This window comes from Staurois parvus, unplaced genomic scaffold, assembly GCF_062004578.1.
Source record: "Staurois parvus isolate SC_StPar_1 unplaced genomic scaffold, SC_StPar_1.0 ptg000769l, whole genome shotgun sequence".
Taxonomy (NCBI): domain Eukaryota; kingdom Metazoa; phylum Chordata; class Amphibia; order Anura; family Ranidae; genus Staurois; species Staurois parvus.
In genome coordinates this window covers 543,892-562,008 of record NW_028318565.1, presented here as the reverse complement: position 1 = coordinate 562,008, position 18,117 = coordinate 543,892, and the positions used below count along the sequence as shown (strand labels likewise).

The following is an 18,117-nucleotide window of genomic DNA, read 5'->3' as shown; positions in this document are numbered from 1 at the left end:
GGGGCCATCCGCAAACTGTTCCCACAAAGTTGGGAGCATGAAATTGTCCGCAATGGCTTGGTATGCTGACGCCTTAAATGTTCCCTTCACTGGAACTAGGAGGCCAAGTCCAACCCCTGAAAAATAATCCGACACCATAATCCCCCCTCCACCAAACTTTACACTTGGCACAATGCAGTCAGGCAAGTACTGTTCTCCTGGCAATTTCCAAACCCAGACACGTCTATCAGATTACCAGGCAGAGAAGCATGATTGGGCACTCCAGAGAACTCGTCTCCACTGCTCTAGAGTCCAGTGGTGGCGTTCTTTACACCACTACATCAGATGCTTTGCATTGCACTTGGTGATGTAAGGCTTGGATGCAGCTGCTCTGCCATGGAAACCCATTCGATGAAGCTCTCTTTTCATGTTGTTGTGCTAATCTGAAGGCCACACCAAGTTTGGAGATCTTTAGCTATTGACTCTGCAGACAGTTGGTGACTTTTGTGCACTGTGCGCTTCAGCATGCGCTGACCCCGCCCTGTCAATTTACGTGGCCTACCACTTGGTGGCTGAGTTGCTGTTATTCCCAGTTGCTTCCAATTTGATATAATACGGCTAACAGTTGAGCGTGGAATATTTAGTAGCCAGGAAATGTCACAGATGGAATTATTGCACAGGTTGCAACCTATCACGGGACCATGCTTGAATTGAATTCACTGAGCCCTTAGAGTGACCCATTCTTTCACAAATCTCTTAGATTGTAAGCTCTAAGGAGCAGGGCCCTGCTAACCCTACAGTATTGAACTGTCACATTGCTGTATTGTCTCCCTTTATATTTTAAAGCGCTAAGGAAACTGTCTGCTCTATATAAATCCTGTATAATAATAATTCACAAATGTTTGTAGAAGCAGTCTGCATGCCTAGGTGTTTGATTTTATACACCTGTGGCCATGGAGGTGATTGAATCCAATGATTTGGAGGGGTGTTCCAATACTTTCGGCAATATAGTGTGTACGTGTATATTTATATACACTGTTCAAAACAAGGAACACTTTTTAAATCAGAGTATAGCCTCAAGTCACTTAAACTCCTGGGATATTGATCCGGTCTGTTAAGTATCCAAGGGGATTGTTAATCAGTTTCTTCTGCTTTTGTGATAATAAAACTAACAGGTGCACTAGATGGACAACAATGAGACGACCCCCAAAACAGAAATGGATTTACAGGTGGTGGCTACTGACATCTTTTCTGTTTGTCACTAATTTTGCATTTGGCTAGGGTCAGTGTCACTACTGACACGAGGACATGGCATGAAGCGATACCTGGACCCTACAGAGGTTGCACAGGCAGTCCAACTCCTCCAGGATGGCAGATAAATATGTGCCAATGAAGAAAAGCCTGCATTTTTTCTCGCAAATACTCCATCAGCACTAGGACTCAAGAAACCTCCTATAAATTGTTAATAAGATGTTATGCTACACCGGATAGTTTAAAGAGGGGGTTCCCCCAGACGTCAGGCCAATTTTGGTGCTGTGAATCAGCCAAGGGCTCCCTGTTACATATTTGGTGGCAATGCCCAGGGCTTATGCCATTGTGGGACAACGTTCTCGGTTGACATACTTTATTAATGAGACGGCATTACCCTTAACCCCCAAATGTTGTCTCCTCCATATCTCTGAGTGCTCTTTGAAGTTGTATAAGCAATCTTTGGTTTGGCACTTTTTGAATGCGGCAAAGTCCTTAATCCCCAGGCATTGGAAGACCTCTCATGCCCCCTCGATTCTGACCGGATAAGGGAGGTTAACATCATGCAGGAGTTGGAAAGGATCTTGACTATGACCGATGACATAGTTGCCAGATTCCATAAACTATGGTCCAATTGGTATGCTTTCACTTTCTCAGAAACATATAGAGGGCCAATGGGTGATTAACACTTTTCTACTTTTTGATGTGCATATCATGCTGGTGGATACTTGACTACACTTGCGGAATTAGATCTGTTCTTATGACTGCTGTTCTCTTTCTTTCTCTACTAAATCTCCTTCTTCTATTCATGCACTTTATTATGTCACGTTTGATGTTTGTACTTGCCATTTATAAACGTTTAAATCTGTGAATTCCTCATGTAGAACATTGATCTAATTTTACTATTGAGTTTCTCCAGAAGCCAACATCTGTTACTGTGTACTACATGACTTCACAACAAGCAAAGGTCATTGATGTTTATATGTTCTGTATTCTATGAATAAAAATTATTTGTTAAAAAAAAAAATAATAATAAAATATTTCACCCTTAATCCCCATGTAGAAAAAAAAAAGATATTCTATTCTTGTCAGAAAGGGATCAAATGTATTCTTAGGCATTTATAGCCATAATATTCCACCCAGTTTGTGATATAAAACAAAAATTGAGAATAATTATTTTTCTACATGGGGATTATGGGTGGATGGTTGCAGATACACATGTCAACACCCATATTTGACATGTTTCTCCTAAGAATATGGGTATAGTTATTTTTCTATATGGAGATTATGGGTGGAATCACACAACATCTGGCTATAGATGTCTCACCCTTTTAGCCATGAGCCTGCTTTTAAATTCTAAGATGTGAGTTACTGCTCATCTTTCTATTAAGTATCTTCACAGTACACACTTAGAGGTGCTGTGTTTCTTGGTTTCCCTTCTGCAGAGTTATGCTTCGCTCCTACACAGCTTGCCCTTAATGCCTACTGGACTACCCTTACCTCTGCCCATTTGAACTCCCTGTTATCCCTTTTGCAAATGTGTTCTGGCATGTTTACCATGATATTCCACCCATAATCCTCATATAGAAAAATAATTATACTCATAACCTTTTCAGAAATAGGTCAAACATGGTTCTTTTGTATGTGTATCCACCATAATCTCCATGTAGAAAAATAACTATTCTCATATTTGTGATCAGAAAGAGGTCAAATGTGTACCTAGGCATGTTAATAGCTTTTTTCAACATGGGGATTAGGACAGAATATTGTTTTTTCTCATATTCTTATCAGAATGGGGTCAAATGTGTTCTTAGGCGTGTTTAACCATGATATTCCACCCATAATTCCCATATAGAAAAATAACTATACCCATATTCTTTTAAGAAACAATTCAAATATGGTCCTAGACATGTGTATCTACAATCATCCACCCATCGTCCCGATGTTGAAAAAATTCTATTCTCACATCAGAATGGGGTCAAATATGTCCATAGGCATGTTTAACCATGCCATTCCACCCATAATCCCCATTTTGAACAATTATTATTATACAGTATTTATAAAGCGCCAATGGTTCGCTCAGCGCTGTACATTACAAAGGGGGACAGAACATGCGACAGAACAATAACGATACAATGCAAAACATGAGGGGATTGAGGGCCCTGCTCTTTGGAGCTTACAATCTAGGAGGGAGGGGATAGTGGTACAGGAGGAGATAGCTGTGGGGGATGGAGTGGTAGGAAGAGTGAAGGAGGTCGGCAGATTAGCAGGGGGTGGGGTAGGCTTCCCTGAAGAGATGGGTTTTCAGGGTGCGCCTAAAGGAGAGAAGAGTAGGTGATAATCTGATGGGTTGGGGAAGAGAGTTCAAGAGGATGGGTAACACCCTGGAGAAGTCCTGGAGGCGGGCATGGGAGGAGGAGACCAGGGAACTAGAGAGAAGGAGGTCTTGTGAGGAGCGGAGTGTGCGTGCTGGGAAGTACTTGGATATTAGGTCAGTGATGTAGTTCGGGGCAGTATGGTGGATGGCTTTGTACGTCAGTGTTAGGATTTTGATCCATTGCGCAATCGGAAGCCAGTGGAGGGATTGGCAGAGGGGGGTGGCGGAGATGGAGCTGTTGGAAAGGTGAATGAGTCTGGCGGCTGTATTCAGGATCGACTGAAGCGGGGATAGCCAGCGGCGAGGCAGGCCAGTGAGGAGGGAGTTGCAGTAGTTGAGTTGTGATATGATGAGGGGGTGGATGAGCTGTTTAGTGGTTTCAGGGATTAGGAACGTGCGTATTTTGGCGATGTTGTGGAGGTGGAGTCTGCACAAGTTTGTTAAAGATTGGACTTGGTGTCATTCTGGACTCCAACCTATCCTTCCAGCCCAAGTACTCTGGCCTGCAGGGCGGGTTTGATGATGGCGTTGTTGGATGTGACGGAGAAGTCAATGGGGGGTGGTGTCCGGGCTGGGGGGAAGACAAGAAACTCGGTCTTGGAGAGGTTCAGTTTAAGGAAGTAGAGCAACATCCAGTCTGATATGTCGCTCAGTAGGTGTGTGATTCGGGAGGAGACCGAGGGGGTGAGGTGGGGGGTTGAGAGATAGATTTGTGTGTCGTCAGCATAGAGGTGGTAGTTGTAGCCGTGAGAGTGTATGAGCTGGCCAAGGGAGGAGGTGTAGATGGAGAAAAGAAGGGGCCCGAGGACAAAGCCTTGAGGGACCCCAACAGAGAAGAGGAGTGAGGGGGAGGTGGTAGCATTATAGGTAACGCTGAAAGAGCATTGTGACAGGTAGGATGAGAGCCAGGAGAGAGCAGAATCTCTGAGGCCGAAAAACAACAATATCCATAGTCTTTTCAGAAATAAATGAAACCTGATCCTTGGCATGTGTATCCACAAAAATGCACCCATAAATCTCATGTAGAAAAATTATATGCATTTACTTATCCAAAATGTTGATTTACCATGATATTCCCCCCATAATCCCAGATCTAAAAGCAATGTTACCTATATATTTAAAAAGGTGAAATGTAATGTATATGGGATGTGTAACCTTTATACTCCTCCCATAATCCCCAAGCAGATCCATCATAAGCACATTATCAGAAATTAATTCTTTGTTTTTTTGTTTGGAATTAAAAAAAATAATAAAACCGTTGAAATGTAGTGTTTTCCAAATCTCGTACTAGATGAGATCAGTAAATCTATTCCTAGTAATATATGGAGTAATGTTTCCATGATTTCTGTATAATTTCCTATGATGCCATGTTACAGCCGCACATATATCAGTCAGTGAAGAGTTAAACATTCGCCTCTACTACGTGTAACAATGTATCAAGCAGAGCAGAAAAGAGAAACAAGAAAAAACTTCCCGTCTATGTGTGTAATATAGTGACACCTAATGGGAGTGTTGAGCATTGCAGTCAATCCTCCCATCCCCCCAACGTGCAGGTTAGTCCGTCCCTAGAACGAATTTACAGTGGAAGGCTGGCCATACATTATACAATTTTCTTGAGAACTTTGCTTTAGTTTTACCAAAAAACATAATATGGAGGTCAAACCTAAACACTTTCAATTGTATCCATTTAGGCAGGCCCTTACACTACATAAAAGGTAAATTTAAAAGGAAATTGGGAAGAAAATTATAGTGTATGGCCAGCCTTAGTGTGACGTGTGGGGGACCTCTAGCGGCAATACAATGTGATGACAGCTCAGTGATTGGAATGGTGGGCGGCTCTTAGAAGAGCCTTTGTGTCCCCTTGTTGGGATGATGGGGTCCCGGGGGGGATTACTTGGCGCTGGTGTACTTGGTGACGGCCTTGGTGCCCTCGGAGACGGCGTGCTTGGCCAGCTCTCCGGGCAGGAGGAGGCGGACGGCGGTCTGGATCTCCCGGGAGGTGATGGTGGAGCGCTTGTTGTAATGAGCCAGGCGGGAAGCTTCGCCGGCGATGCGCTCGAAGATGTCATTGACGAAGGAGTTCATGATGCTCATGGCCTTGGACGAGATGCCGGTGTCGGGGTGGACCTGCTTGAGCACCTTGTACACGTAGATGGCATAACTCTCCTTCCTAGTCTTCCTCCGCTTCTTGCCGTCCTTCTTCTGGGTCTTAGTCACGGCTTTCTTGGAGCCCTTCTTGGGCGCCGGCGCAGACTTGGCTGGTTCAGGCATGATCAGGGTTCACCACTGCTTGGCTGGCTGCGGGGAAAGTGTGCTGGAGCCGCCCTCATGTGCTGCTTTTATAGGCGGCCTATGCAAAGGAGCCTCCTTCCTTCTCACTCTTCTATTGGAGGAATAAGTCATGTGATGTAGAATGACGTCAAGCTTTCTTTCCTCGAGTACAGATTGGTGTAGAAACAAGTCTGACCCTTATTTGTTGAATTCAAAAACAACCAATCACAGCGTGTGACATTTAGAGAATGTAGTATATAAAGGAGAGGAAGCGGCTGCTGGGACCTATCTGTGTGTGATTCGTCAGTCATCCAATCATGTCTGGTCGCGGCAAACAAGGAGGCAAGACTCGGGCTAAGGCCAAGACCCGATCGTCCCGGGCTGGTCTGCAGTTCCCCGTCGGTCGTGTTCACCGTCTGCTCCGGAAGGGCAACTATGCCGAGCGGGTCGGGGCCGGAGCTCCCGTCTATCTGGCCGCCGTCCTGGAGTATCTGACGGCTGAGATCCTGGAGCTGGCCGGCAACGCCGCCCGAGACAACAAGAAGACCCGCATCATCCCCCGACACCTCCAGCTGGCTGTCCGCAACGACGAGGAGCTCAACAAGCTGCTGGGCGGCGTCACCATCGCCCAGGGAGGAGTCCTGCCCAACATCCAGGCCGTGCTGCTGCCCAAGAAGACCGAGAGCCACAAGGCCGCCAAGAGCAAGTAATCCCCCCACAGGATTCCCTTCTATCCGCCAACACAACGGCTCTTCTCAGAGCCCCCCACATCTCCATACAAAGGGCGGACATACGGCTTCTATGGACACCAATCCCACACTCCTCTCTATCTCCCGCTTCTATGGGATGGAGTCTCGAGGAGGAGAAGTCGGAGATCCTTTACTTACATTATCACAAGATGTAAAGTAACTGATTTTATAATTATAAAGACTAATAGAAAATGCTTTCAGTGTGAGACTCTGGGGAAATGACATCTCATTCCAGGGACTGATCTTATCCGCCTTCCTTTAGTTGTTATGATGGGGGGGGGGGGGAAGTCGGCGACTTCTTCCCTCCGTCCTGCTCTGTAGATCTCGGATTAGTAAAGGACGTTCTGGGATGGAAGCTGTCACGTGTTTGTAATGACAGTTCTAAAAGGTGGAAATCCTTCCCGCCGTCCGGACAGTAAGTCTCCTCTACATCCGGGTGTCATCTCTGCTTCTCCGTAGGAAAACGTTTGGACGCCGGGAAGGATTTCTATGTTGAACTTTCTGGGGAGAAAGTGATATCTCGGCGCCCCGGGAATGGACGGGTTATTTGTAACGGATTACCGGTTTACACATCCGAATTCTAAAAGGTAAAAATAGAAAATAATTTCAGTAAGATTATCATTTCCTCCCCACATTGTATTTCTTACTTGAATAATAAACTGTCTAATACATTCCAACTTCCCACCGGAGTTCTATGGACCGTTACCGACAATCTGCATCCATTGACCGTTTTATCTGGGAAGATCGATCAATCCTTCCATTCATCCACACTCCTCTCTATCTCCCGGGGAGGTGATAGGACACCAAGTCCTGGGGAGGGATGACCCCCCTAAAGTCTAATCTCCTAACATCTCGTGATTGGACAATCCATATATGTAGAGGACATTATAAATGTTACATTTCATTACGATGACAATTATGAAGGTTCATACAATTAATAATACAAATTATTTCAGTGTGAGATTCCAGGAAATGGACATCGGAGTCCGGGGACTGATCTCCACCTTTCACTTGTGAGGAGTTTCTCCTGAAGATCTGAGATCGTTCAATATATACCGAACAACGATCCTCCCGACTGAGGGAACAGATCTCATCAAACTCCGAGAAGAAACAAATGTTTTATCTGAAGGAATCGCCCAGAACTGTCCGTTGGCTTCACTTTCTAATGCAGCTTTCCTCTGGAATTATATGGACCGTTACAGACAATCTGCATCCACTGATCGTTTTATCCGGGAAGATCGATCAATCCTTCCATTCATTCCAGGCTCTGCGAGTTCCGGAACATCAAGTTCATGCAATGTTTCCTTTCCCTCTCATAATACAAATCCGGATACATTTCTAGGGATTCCTCGTAAGGAAAACATTACTGGCTGATGAAGGAACCGCCCACAACTGTGATTGGCTCAGAGTTCAAACTGTCATCAAATTCTTCCCGCCGGAATTGTGTCGATCGTTACAATTATACCTCCAAATCCGAGCCGGAGAGCAAAGGAGATCATCAGATGAGACATTTATCCGAGAAGTATTATCATCGCTTTCATCCCAAGTAGATGTATTGATGAGTCTGGAGATGGATTTCCATATTTACCGAATCATGTAACACATTGTGAATACAAGTATTGTAGATTTCATGATCAGATCTGTATACGATCATGTCACTGACCGATATTTATGTGTCCCTCCTTCACACATGTAGCAGTTACAGATCCCCCTCTTCCAAATCGTTGTATTGATTAGTCAGGGATGTCTACAGATGGATGTCAGTGATTACTGAGTCATGTCAATCCTCGTGTTATCTCTGTCCCCAGGATCCTCTATATCCAATGTGTTTACGGACTAAATCACAATGACTAGAAATGGATTCTGATGATTACTGAATACTTCCATATATTGTCTTGTGTCCATTCTCAGAATCCAGGATACCCCTCCCCCCCAACATACAGAACATGAGTGACATCATACATGTCATAGATCTCTACCTTTCTATATGATGGGAATAAAGCATTGTACGATTTTTCATCAGATCTGTATACGATCATGTCACTGACCGATATGTATGTGTCCTTCAGACATGTAGCAATTACAGATCCCCCCCCCCAATATCACATCCAGATTAATACGAAATGTGAAATGACTGGTAAAAATAGGTACTCATGACACTGCCAGATAAATATGTACAATGAATCGTTAGAGAAATTACATGTATGAATAATCAAATGTTTCTCTTTGTATGAACATCCATTAACCCTTTCATTATTCGGGGCTCGGATTGGCCACAATCGTTACAAGCGCATTGCGATCACCGACATGTTTATGTCACTCAGACCTTAGAAAACAAAATCCGGCATTCCGAACCAGATCCATCCCGATTACTGGTCACACACTATAATCAGGTGATTGGACAGATTTATTAGTGGGATTGCAGAACTGACATACATGACGTCACCCTGTAATATAGAATGACTAACGGATAGCTCCAACATCCCCCATTACTGGAATGAGAGGCAATCCTTCTCCCCCCAGGAGGAGCAGATAGAACCCTGGAGATAAATCAATAGCCCTTTGTATGAGAAGGTGGGCGGCCCTGAGAAGGGCCTTTGTGACGATGAAGGGGGGGGCGGCGGTTATGAGGATTTATCCTCCGAATCCGTAGAGGGTGCGTCCCTGTCGTTTGAGAGCATAGACGACATCCATGGCGGTGACGGTCTTCCTCTTGGCGTGCTCGGTGTAGGTGACGGCATCGCGGATGACATTCTCCAGGAAGACTTTCAGCACTCCGCGGGTCTCCTCATAGATGAGGCCGGAGATGCGCTTGACTCCCCCTCTGCGGGCCAAACGGCGGATGGCGGGTTTGGTGATGCCCTGGATGTTGTCCCGGAGCACCTTCCTGTGGCGCTTGGCGCCGCCTTTCCCCAGACCCTTCCCTCCTTTACCGCGACCAGACATGACGACTCTTCTCTGCTGCAAACACCGACTGAGCTCTGGGTTGGGCCCGCCTTCTTTTATACAGCCTGAGCGGACCTGATGGGAACCTTCCTGGGAAGAGGCGGAGTCACACCCATTCTTTACACACAATACAATTGGATTCATTTGTAACCATTATACACATTCTGCGGTTTTCAAATATATAGACATCTCCAGGAGAGAAATCTCTTCATTCTTCTCAATGGTTTTCTATTTCTTCCTCGGAGATTACACAGAAACATTCATCTTTCACATTTCAGAACACAAACCATCATCACCGGTTACTATTGTTAGCAGCAATTTAATATTGATAAATATGACTTGGAAATAAACAACACGAACATTTATACCGATAACCCACGTTCCTGGTTATAATTTCGTGCGGACCTGAAGGGAGACTGATGGAAAGGGGCGGGGTCACAGCGATTCATTCTCTGTGACTGATACATGTCTGAAGGAGGGACACATAAATATCGGTCAGTGACATGATCGTATACAGATCTGATCATGAAATCTACAATACTTGTATTCACAATGTGTTACATGATTCGGTAAATATGGAAATCCATCTCCAGACTCATCAATACATCTACTTGGAATGAAAGCGATGATAATACTTCTCGGATAAATGTCTCATCTGATCAGTTCTCAGGTCGGATTTGGCGGTATAATCGGGCGGAATATTTGTCTGGAACGATCTACACAATCCCGGCGGGCAGAATGTGATGACAGCGATTTGAAATATGAGCCAATCACAGCAGTGGGCGTTGTCTCCATCAGCCAGTAATGTTTCTCTTACGAGAAGTCCATAGAAATGTATCCGGAGATCTCGGTGTCGATGTTTCTAGTGCAGGAAGTGTTTTCTTGTTCTGTAGACTTTTCATTGATCTCTTCTCTACAATTAATCAACAGACTAATAACTAGATCTTGTCGGGTTTTGTATTCTGAGGGATTGGAGGGAAAACATAAATCCTAATAAACGTTCTTTATATGAATATCTGCAATGTGCTTATATTGATGTTTGGCTGATCGCAGAGCCTGGAATGAATGGAAGGATTGATCGATCTTCCTAGATAAAACGGTAAATGAATGCGGTCGGTTCTCCGTATCGGATTTGGCGGTAAGAGGGCGGATTGTCTGTGACATCACATAGAATTCCGGCGGGAGATTTGAATGAAGCAATTAGAAAGTTGATCCAATGACAGTTATAGACGTTTCCTTCAGATAGTAAAACATCTTTTTTTCTACGTGGAGTGTGAAGGAGGCGATGAGATCTGTTCCCTTTCAGTTGGGAGGATCGTTGTTCGGTATATATTGAACTATCTCTGATCTTCAGGAGAAACTCATCACAACTAAAAGAAGGCGGATAAGATCAGTCCCTGGAATAAGATGTCATTTCCCCAGAGTCTCACACTGAAAGCATTTTCTATTATTAATTTATAATTGTCATCATAATTAAAGTGTATAATATATTATCATAAAATAATTATAACATTTTAACATTTAAATTATAATAACACATTTAAAAAAAATCAGTTATTTTAGATTTTGCAAAAACATAACTTGAGGATAAATGACATGGGGGAAGACACATAGCTCCACCCTATAGCAGAATTACTCCCTGAGGGCTCCCTGCACAAAATCACATGCATATATACATGACTTGTGCTCCTGCATTGATCGCAGGCCATGGGCGCGCACCTGCCGATCCAGGGGCATTGCGGTTCCGTGCCCCACCAATCACTCAGCAGATTCAGACCAGTGATATTTGGCCTGGATTGCTGATTGCTCCCTGCACTATCAGTGATCTTCCTGTACTTGTGGTTACACTTACACAGGTACAGGGAATGATGCAATCTTCTCTCCCCGGTCGCATTCTGTTCCAGAGAGAGAAGAAAGCAGATCCACGTGGGTCAAAAGCATTACACTTTTACAGTAAAAGCACAGCTAGGTCACATTTAACCCCCCGATCTCCCCCTTTTAACCCCTTCACACCTCTGTCACCAGTGTCTTTAGTACAGTGTACAGATTTTTTTACCGATCGCTGTAATGTCTCTGACATCTTCAGCTAGCATTAGCGTCCCTCCCAGATAGCGTCAGATTGCCCACCACTACATCAGTCATCACATTTAACCCTTTGATTACCAGGGAAAAGCTCATATACACAATAAATACCAATTCCTAGTATAGTGTCTGAATGGATAAATATATTTGATCACATTAGAACTATACCTGCATTCACAATAGTATAGTGTCCCCAAAAATACAGCGTTAGCAGGATCAGCCCCACCACCTTTCAGCACCTGCGTTTAGCCCCTACTCCTACCCCTCTTCTCCCCCAGCAAGTGAAGTGTAAGTAGATCACTGTCACTTATGCATTGCACACAAAACTGCAGTGTTAGCAGAATCAGGCCTGATCTCTGTTAGCACATGCAGGTATTTTTTTTGTATCGGTTCAAGCAGTTCCTGACAGCCAGATGCTCTTTTTCCCATGAGTCACACTTGGTACCCATAAATTTAGTGGCCAACATGTCCAACGAATGGTACTCTACTGAAAAGGCCTACAGAATTCTGAGCATGTCAGATGAGAGCAAAGGGGAAGCCTCACTGACAGATTCTGCCTTAGAATACAAATCTGTAGACAGAAGCGGAACCCTGACAGATAGCTCAGGCGATGGAGTAGAGGTCCCTTTTAAGGTCAGGCGTACCTGATCCCATTCCCAGGTTGCTGAGGTGGTAAAATCGCATGATGACGCTCATATGCAGCAGAATGCCAGTACTAGTGCCTCTCTAGCATTTGGTGAACTGGCAAACACCCCTTAACTGACACAGCATTAGAATGATTTCATGACTTTGGGTTTTCCTAGTTCTCCGGGTCCTCTCACTCCTATTGCTGGTAGAGTTCCCCCCTGGGTTGGAGACTGGGGTGATTCCAATGCATGAGATAGGCTTATCTCTGTTGGTGGCTCATTGCCTCAAACGTGGGGGAGTTAAGTCCAAAGGAGAGCTCCAGGAGCTATGTTGTAAGGTGTCGATCCCATACTGGACTTCTTTTCTTTTTTTTTTTTTAATACCTTTGGTTTATTGAAAATTTAACATGGGTAACAAACATTACATCAAACAGAGTATATTGGTTTTGGACATGAGCATAGACAGTGGGGGGTGAGAGGGTATGACCTCCACTACCTTCCATGGACCATACACCATACATGTTCCAAATCTTTTGCTATATTAGCACACATATAATAGTTAATAATATTCTTGCACTGAACAATGTAGATTCACTATTGGATTGGGTCATCCCCGTGTAGGGGAAAATCCAATCCCAGTGTCCTATCAGACATACTGTAGAGAAATAAGGGAGAGAAAAGGGAAGATAAGTTAGGCTAGAAAGCGAAGGATGAGGCACTTGCGTGTTAAGGAGAGATGCGGGGAAAGGCACAGTAGATACCTGTGTGTACAAAGTGATGTTCTTAGTGGGGATACTGTACCGTAATGGTAGCAGATAATGACTCTCTATTGGGCTTTGACCAAGAGAAGACCTCAAGCATGATGAAAAATACGTAAAGGAGGGGGAATAGGTTAATTGTAATTGGTGTGATCTAGTATCATTCAGCAAATTTGCCAGTGGCAGAAAAATTTTGGTAGAGACTGATAAGCTTTTGCAAAGAGAAATTCCATCAGACAATTTTTGTTCAAGTTGGTTATAACTGAATGTAGTGAGGGGGTTTTGAGGCTTTACCAAATTTCTGCTATAGAGAGATGTGCTGCAATGAGAATATGTGTCAGAACAGGGTGGATTACTGATGGCCATTTCTGAAGGCGAAGGCTAAAGAGGGCCAGCTCAGGGTTAAGGTCAGTAGTGAACTTGGTCAAACCCTGAATACATTCAGATACATCTTTCCAGAAGATACATACAGGCGGGCATGACCACCTCATGTGTAGGAGAGATCCCTCAAGACCGCAGTTCCTCCAGCATTCTGAGGTTGAATTGGGGTAGATGGCTGCACGTTTTCTCAGTGTAAAGTACCATCTGTGGTAAACTTTCATGGCAGATTCCCAGCGGGAGGTATTTCTAGAAAACAGAGGGTGTACAGAGAGCGTGGTACCACATGGAGGTTGGAACCTCAATTTGTAAAGTTGTTTCCCAATATACTATAGCTGGAGATTTAGAATTGGAATCTGGTTTTATGAGAGCACCATAGATTGTGGATATTCCTTTCTGTGTGTGTTTAGCGGAGTTGTAGAACATTAGGAGATCTCTCCTCATGGTAGACGTTGCAATGGGAGCTTTAGAGAGGATGTGTTGTATGCGTAAGTATATGTAGGAGTCTTTATTACTCAATTGGAATTTGTCAGAGATCTGTTGAAAGGATAAGAGGCCTTCCTTTCCCATGTGTTTCATACCTGCAGCAACCCAGTGGTGGAGAGTTAAGTCCAGGGAGAGTAGTTTTAGCGATAATAATGGTGTATTGTGTAGAGCTTTGGGGTGTAGGCCTTTTGAGGATTGTAAGAAGGAGGTCCAGGAGTTGGTGAGCAATGGAGAAAAGCCTGCATTTTTGCTCACAAATGCTCCATCAGCACTAGGACTCATGAAACCTCCTACAAATTGTTAAAAAGACGGTACGCTACACCGGATAGGTTAAAGAGGTGGTTTCCCCAGACGACAGGATTATGTTGGTGTTGTGAATTAGCCAAGTCTCCCTGTTACATATTTGGTGGCAATGCCCAAGGCTTATGCCATTTTTTGGGACAAAGTTTGCGGTTGACATACTCTATTACTGAGACTGAATTATCCTTAGCTCCCGAATGTTACCTCCTCCATATCTCTGAGTGCTCTTTGAAGTCGGACAAGCAATTCCCTAATCCCCAGGCATTGGAAGATCACTCATGCCCCCTCGATTCAAGACTGGATAAGAGAGGTTAACGTCATTCAGGAGTTGGAAAGGACATTGACTATGACCGATGACATGGTTGCCAGATTTCATAAACTATGGTGCAATTGGTATGTTTTCACTTTCTCAGAAACATATAGAGAGCTGATGGGTGATTAACACTTTTCTACTTTTCGATAAAAATCATCCAAATGTTTACAAGGGTCTAAATCAATGAAATTCTCTGCAGAGGAATGAATCGTTGTGACCCCGCCCCTTTCCATCAGTCTCCCTTCAGGTCCGCTCGGAATTCTAAACAGGAACGTGAGGCATCGATATAAATGTTTGTGTTGTTTATTTCCAAGTCATATTTATCAATATTAAATTGCTGCTAACAATAGTAACTGGTGATGATGGTTTGTGTTCTGAAATGTGAAAGATGAATGTTTCTGTGTAATCTCCGAGAAAGAAATAGAAAACCATTGAGAAGAATGAAGAGATTTCTCTCCTGGAGATGTCTATATATTTGAAAACCGCAGAATGTGTATAATGGTTACAAATGAATCCAATTGTATTGTGTGTAAAGAATGGGTGTGACTCCGCCTCTTCCCAGGAAGGTTCCCATCAGGTCCGCTCAGGCTGTATAAAAGAAGGCGGGCCCAACCCAGAGCTCAGTCGGTGTTTGCAGCAGAGAAGAGTCGTCATGTCTGGTCGCGGTAAAGGAGGGAAGGGTCTGGGGAAAGGCGGCGCCAAGCGCCACAGGAAGGTGCTCCGGGACAACATCCAGGGTATCACCAAACCCGCCATCCGCCGTTTGGCCCGCAGAGGGGGAGTCAAGCGCATCTCCGGCCTCATCTATGAGGAGACCCGCGGAGTGCTGAAAGTCTTCCTGGAGAATGTCATCCGCGATGCCGTCACCTACACCGAGCACGCCAAGAGGAAGACCGTCACCGCCATGGATGTCGTCTATGCTCTCAAACGACAGGGACGCACTCTCTACGGATTCGGAGGATAAATCCTCATAATCGCTCCCCTCCTCTTCATCGTCACAAAGGCCCTTCTCAGGGCCGCCCACCTTCTCATACAAAGGGCTATCGATCGAAATCTCGAGATCATCAATCTGCTCCTTCTGGGGGGGATGGTGGCAGCCGCTATCCGCATATTTATAAACTTGTAAACATTTTGTTGATTTCTAGCTACAAAGAGGAAACATTTGATTCTTCAGACATGTCATTTCGTCTATCGATTCATTGTACATATGTATCTGGGAGGGTTAGGATTACTTTTTTCTACCGGTCATTTCACATCAATCTGGATTTCATAGTTAAGTCTAAAAATTTAAATTTAAATATTTTACATGATTCACTATACATTACTGACTAATCGATGAATCTGCTTTGGAAGTATTGGTGTTTTGTTCTCCCGAGTCGGAGTTGGTGGTATAATAGGGCTGGATTTTGAACCTGAGCCAATCACAGTTCTGGGCGTTGTCTCCATCAGCCAATAATGCTTTTCTTACAAGTCGTTCAAAGAAATGTATTCATAGTGCTGGAAGTTCAACAAAATTAGTAAACAGAACTCCATCTTGTCGGGTTTTGAGTAAAAAAAACATTTCATATGAATATCTGCAATGCTCGGAATGAATGGTAGGATTGATCTTCCCAGATAAAACGGTTAATGAATGCAGATTGTCGGTAACGGTCCATAGAACTCCGGCGGGAATTTGAAATTTAGCCAATTGAAGCAATTACAGTTTAAATGATTGGGAGGAAATTATCTGATCAGGAAGATTTTTTTTTTTCTATAATGTCCTTAAAACTCTATTTACCGGTTATCAGCTACAAATAACCCGCCCAATCCCGGGGCGCCGAGATATCACTTTGTCCCCAGAAAGTTCAACATAGAAATCCTTCCCGGCGTCCAAACCTCTTCCTATGGAGAAGCAGAGATGACACCCGGATGTAGAGGAGACTTACTGTCCGGACGGCGGGAAGGATTTCCACCTTTTAGAACTGTCATTACAAACACGTGACAGCTTCCATCCCAGAACGTCCTTTACTAATCCGAGATCTACAGAGCAGGACGGAGGGAAGAAGTCGCCGACTTTCCTCCTCCACCCCCCACTAAAAGAAGGCGGATAAGATCAGTCCCTGGAATAAGATGTCATTTCCCCAGAGTCTCACACTGAAAGCATTTTCTATTACTCTTTATAATTATAAAATTAGTTACTTTACATATTGTGACAATGTACGTAAAGGATCCCCGAAACTCCATCTCATAGAAGCGGGAAATAGAGGAGTGTGGGATTCCTGTCCATAGAAGCCGTATGTCCACCCTGTACCTCCTTGTTTGCCGCGACCAGACATGATTGGATGACTGACGAATCACACACAGATAGGCCCCAGCAGCCGCTTCCTCTACTTTGTACACTCCATGATCTGACGTCACACGCTGGGATTGGTTACTTTTGAATTCAACTAATAGGGGTCAGACTTCATTCTACATCAATCTGTACTCCAGGAAAAAAAAGCATGACGACACTTTCCATCACATGACCGAGTCCATCAATAGAAGAGTGAGGAAGCTCCTTTGCATAGGCCGCCTATAAAAGCAGCACATGAGGGCGGCTCCAGCGCACTTTCCTTGCAGCCAGCCAAGTAGTGGTGAACCCTGATCATGCCTGAACCAGCCAAGTCTGCGCCGGCGCCCAAGAAGGGCTCCAAGAAATCCGTGACTAAGACCCAGAAGAAGGACGGCAAGAAGCGGAGGAAGACTAGGAAGGAGAGTTATGCCATCTACGTGTACAAGGTGCTCAAGCAGGTCCACCCCGACACCGGCATCTCGTCCAAGGCCATGAGCATCATGAACTCCTTCGTCAATGACATCTTCGAGCGCATCGCCGGCGAAGCTTCCCGCCTGGCTCATTACAACAAGCGCTCCACCATCACCTCCCGGGAGATCCAGACCGCCGTCCGCCTCCTCCTGCCCGGAGAGCTGGCCAAGCACGCCGTCTCCGAGGGCACCAAGGCCGTCACCAAGTACACCAGCGCCAAGTAATCCCCCCGCCGGGGCCCCATCATCCCAACAAGGACACAAAGGCTCTTCTAAGAGCCGCCCACCATTCCAATCACTGAGCTGTCATCACATTGTATTGCCGCTAGAGGTCCCCCACACGTCACACTTACACTGGACATTCGTCATTCTGTAGTACAAGGGCCTCCCTCATTGGATACACATTGGAGGGGGCACCTGGTTTGGGGGAATCTACAGGAAGGTTGTAGAATGTATGGCCGGCCTTCCATGGGTCATGACATCGATCATTGTTGTACAATCTGATTGGAAGGTATAAATCTGAAGATGTATTCTAGGTACAAGAAATCCATCCGAGCCCCACATTCCCCTTATTCCGGAATTTCTGATGTTTTCCCTCTTGGAGATGTAAAGGTTATCATTTGTACATTAAATATTGTCTGCTAGTGGGAGCCGGAAAATAAACCGCCCGATCGCATTGTATATCTTCCCCGATACAGAAGTCAGTGTTTCCCATCCTATGGAGGGCGATCCTATAGTATCCAGGAATATAGATCTATAGGGGTCATGGGGGGGACAGGTTCGCTTTGTGTTTGATGACATATGTAGGACTATGCACAGAGCA

General features: G+C 44.7%; 5 protein-coding genes across 5 annotated transcripts; 3 read left to right on the top strand and 2 right to left on the bottom strand.

The window, feature by feature from the left end:
- Positions 1-5,460: 5,460 nt before the first annotated feature.
- On the bottom strand, positions 5,461-5,925 carry LOC149444854 (histone H2B 1.1). The gene has a single exon (XM_089654478.1). It carries the CDS (start codon positions 5,873-5,875, stop codon positions 5,495-5,497), a length of 381 nt encoding a protein of 126 aa, XP_089510604.1. The 5' UTR covers positions 5,876-5,925; the 3' UTR covers positions 5,461-5,494.
- A 244-nt stretch (positions 5,926-6,169) lies between these two features.
- Positions 6,170-6,643, top strand: LOC149444853 (histone H2A type 1). Its single transcript, XM_089654473.1, has one exon. The coding sequence runs from the start codon at positions 6,193-6,195 to the stop codon at positions 6,583-6,585; it is 393 nt and encodes a 130-aa protein (XP_089510599.1). The 5' UTR covers positions 6,170-6,192; the 3' UTR covers positions 6,586-6,643.
- A 2,605-nt stretch (positions 6,644-9,248) lies between these two features.
- Positions 9,249-9,594, bottom strand: LOC149444852 (histone H4). Its single transcript, XM_089654482.1, has one exon. It carries the CDS (start codon positions 9,568-9,570, stop codon positions 9,259-9,261), a length of 312 nt encoding a protein of 103 aa, XP_089510608.1. The 5' UTR covers positions 9,571-9,594; the 3' UTR covers positions 9,249-9,258.
- A 5,571-nt stretch (positions 9,595-15,165) lies between these two features.
- LOC149444851 (histone H4) lies at positions 15,166-15,477 on the top strand. The gene has a single exon (XM_089654451.1). It carries the CDS (start codon positions 15,166-15,168, stop codon positions 15,475-15,477), a length of 312 nt encoding a protein of 103 aa, XP_089510577.1.
- A 1,643-nt stretch (positions 15,478-17,120) lies between these two features.
- Positions 17,121-17,580, top strand: LOC149444850 (histone H2B 1.1-like). Its single transcript, XM_089654480.1, has one exon. It carries the CDS (start codon positions 17,139-17,141, stop codon positions 17,517-17,519), a length of 381 nt encoding a protein of 126 aa, XP_089510606.1. The 5' UTR covers positions 17,121-17,138; the 3' UTR covers positions 17,520-17,580.
- The last annotated feature ends 537 nt before the right edge of the window (positions 17,581-18,117 follow it).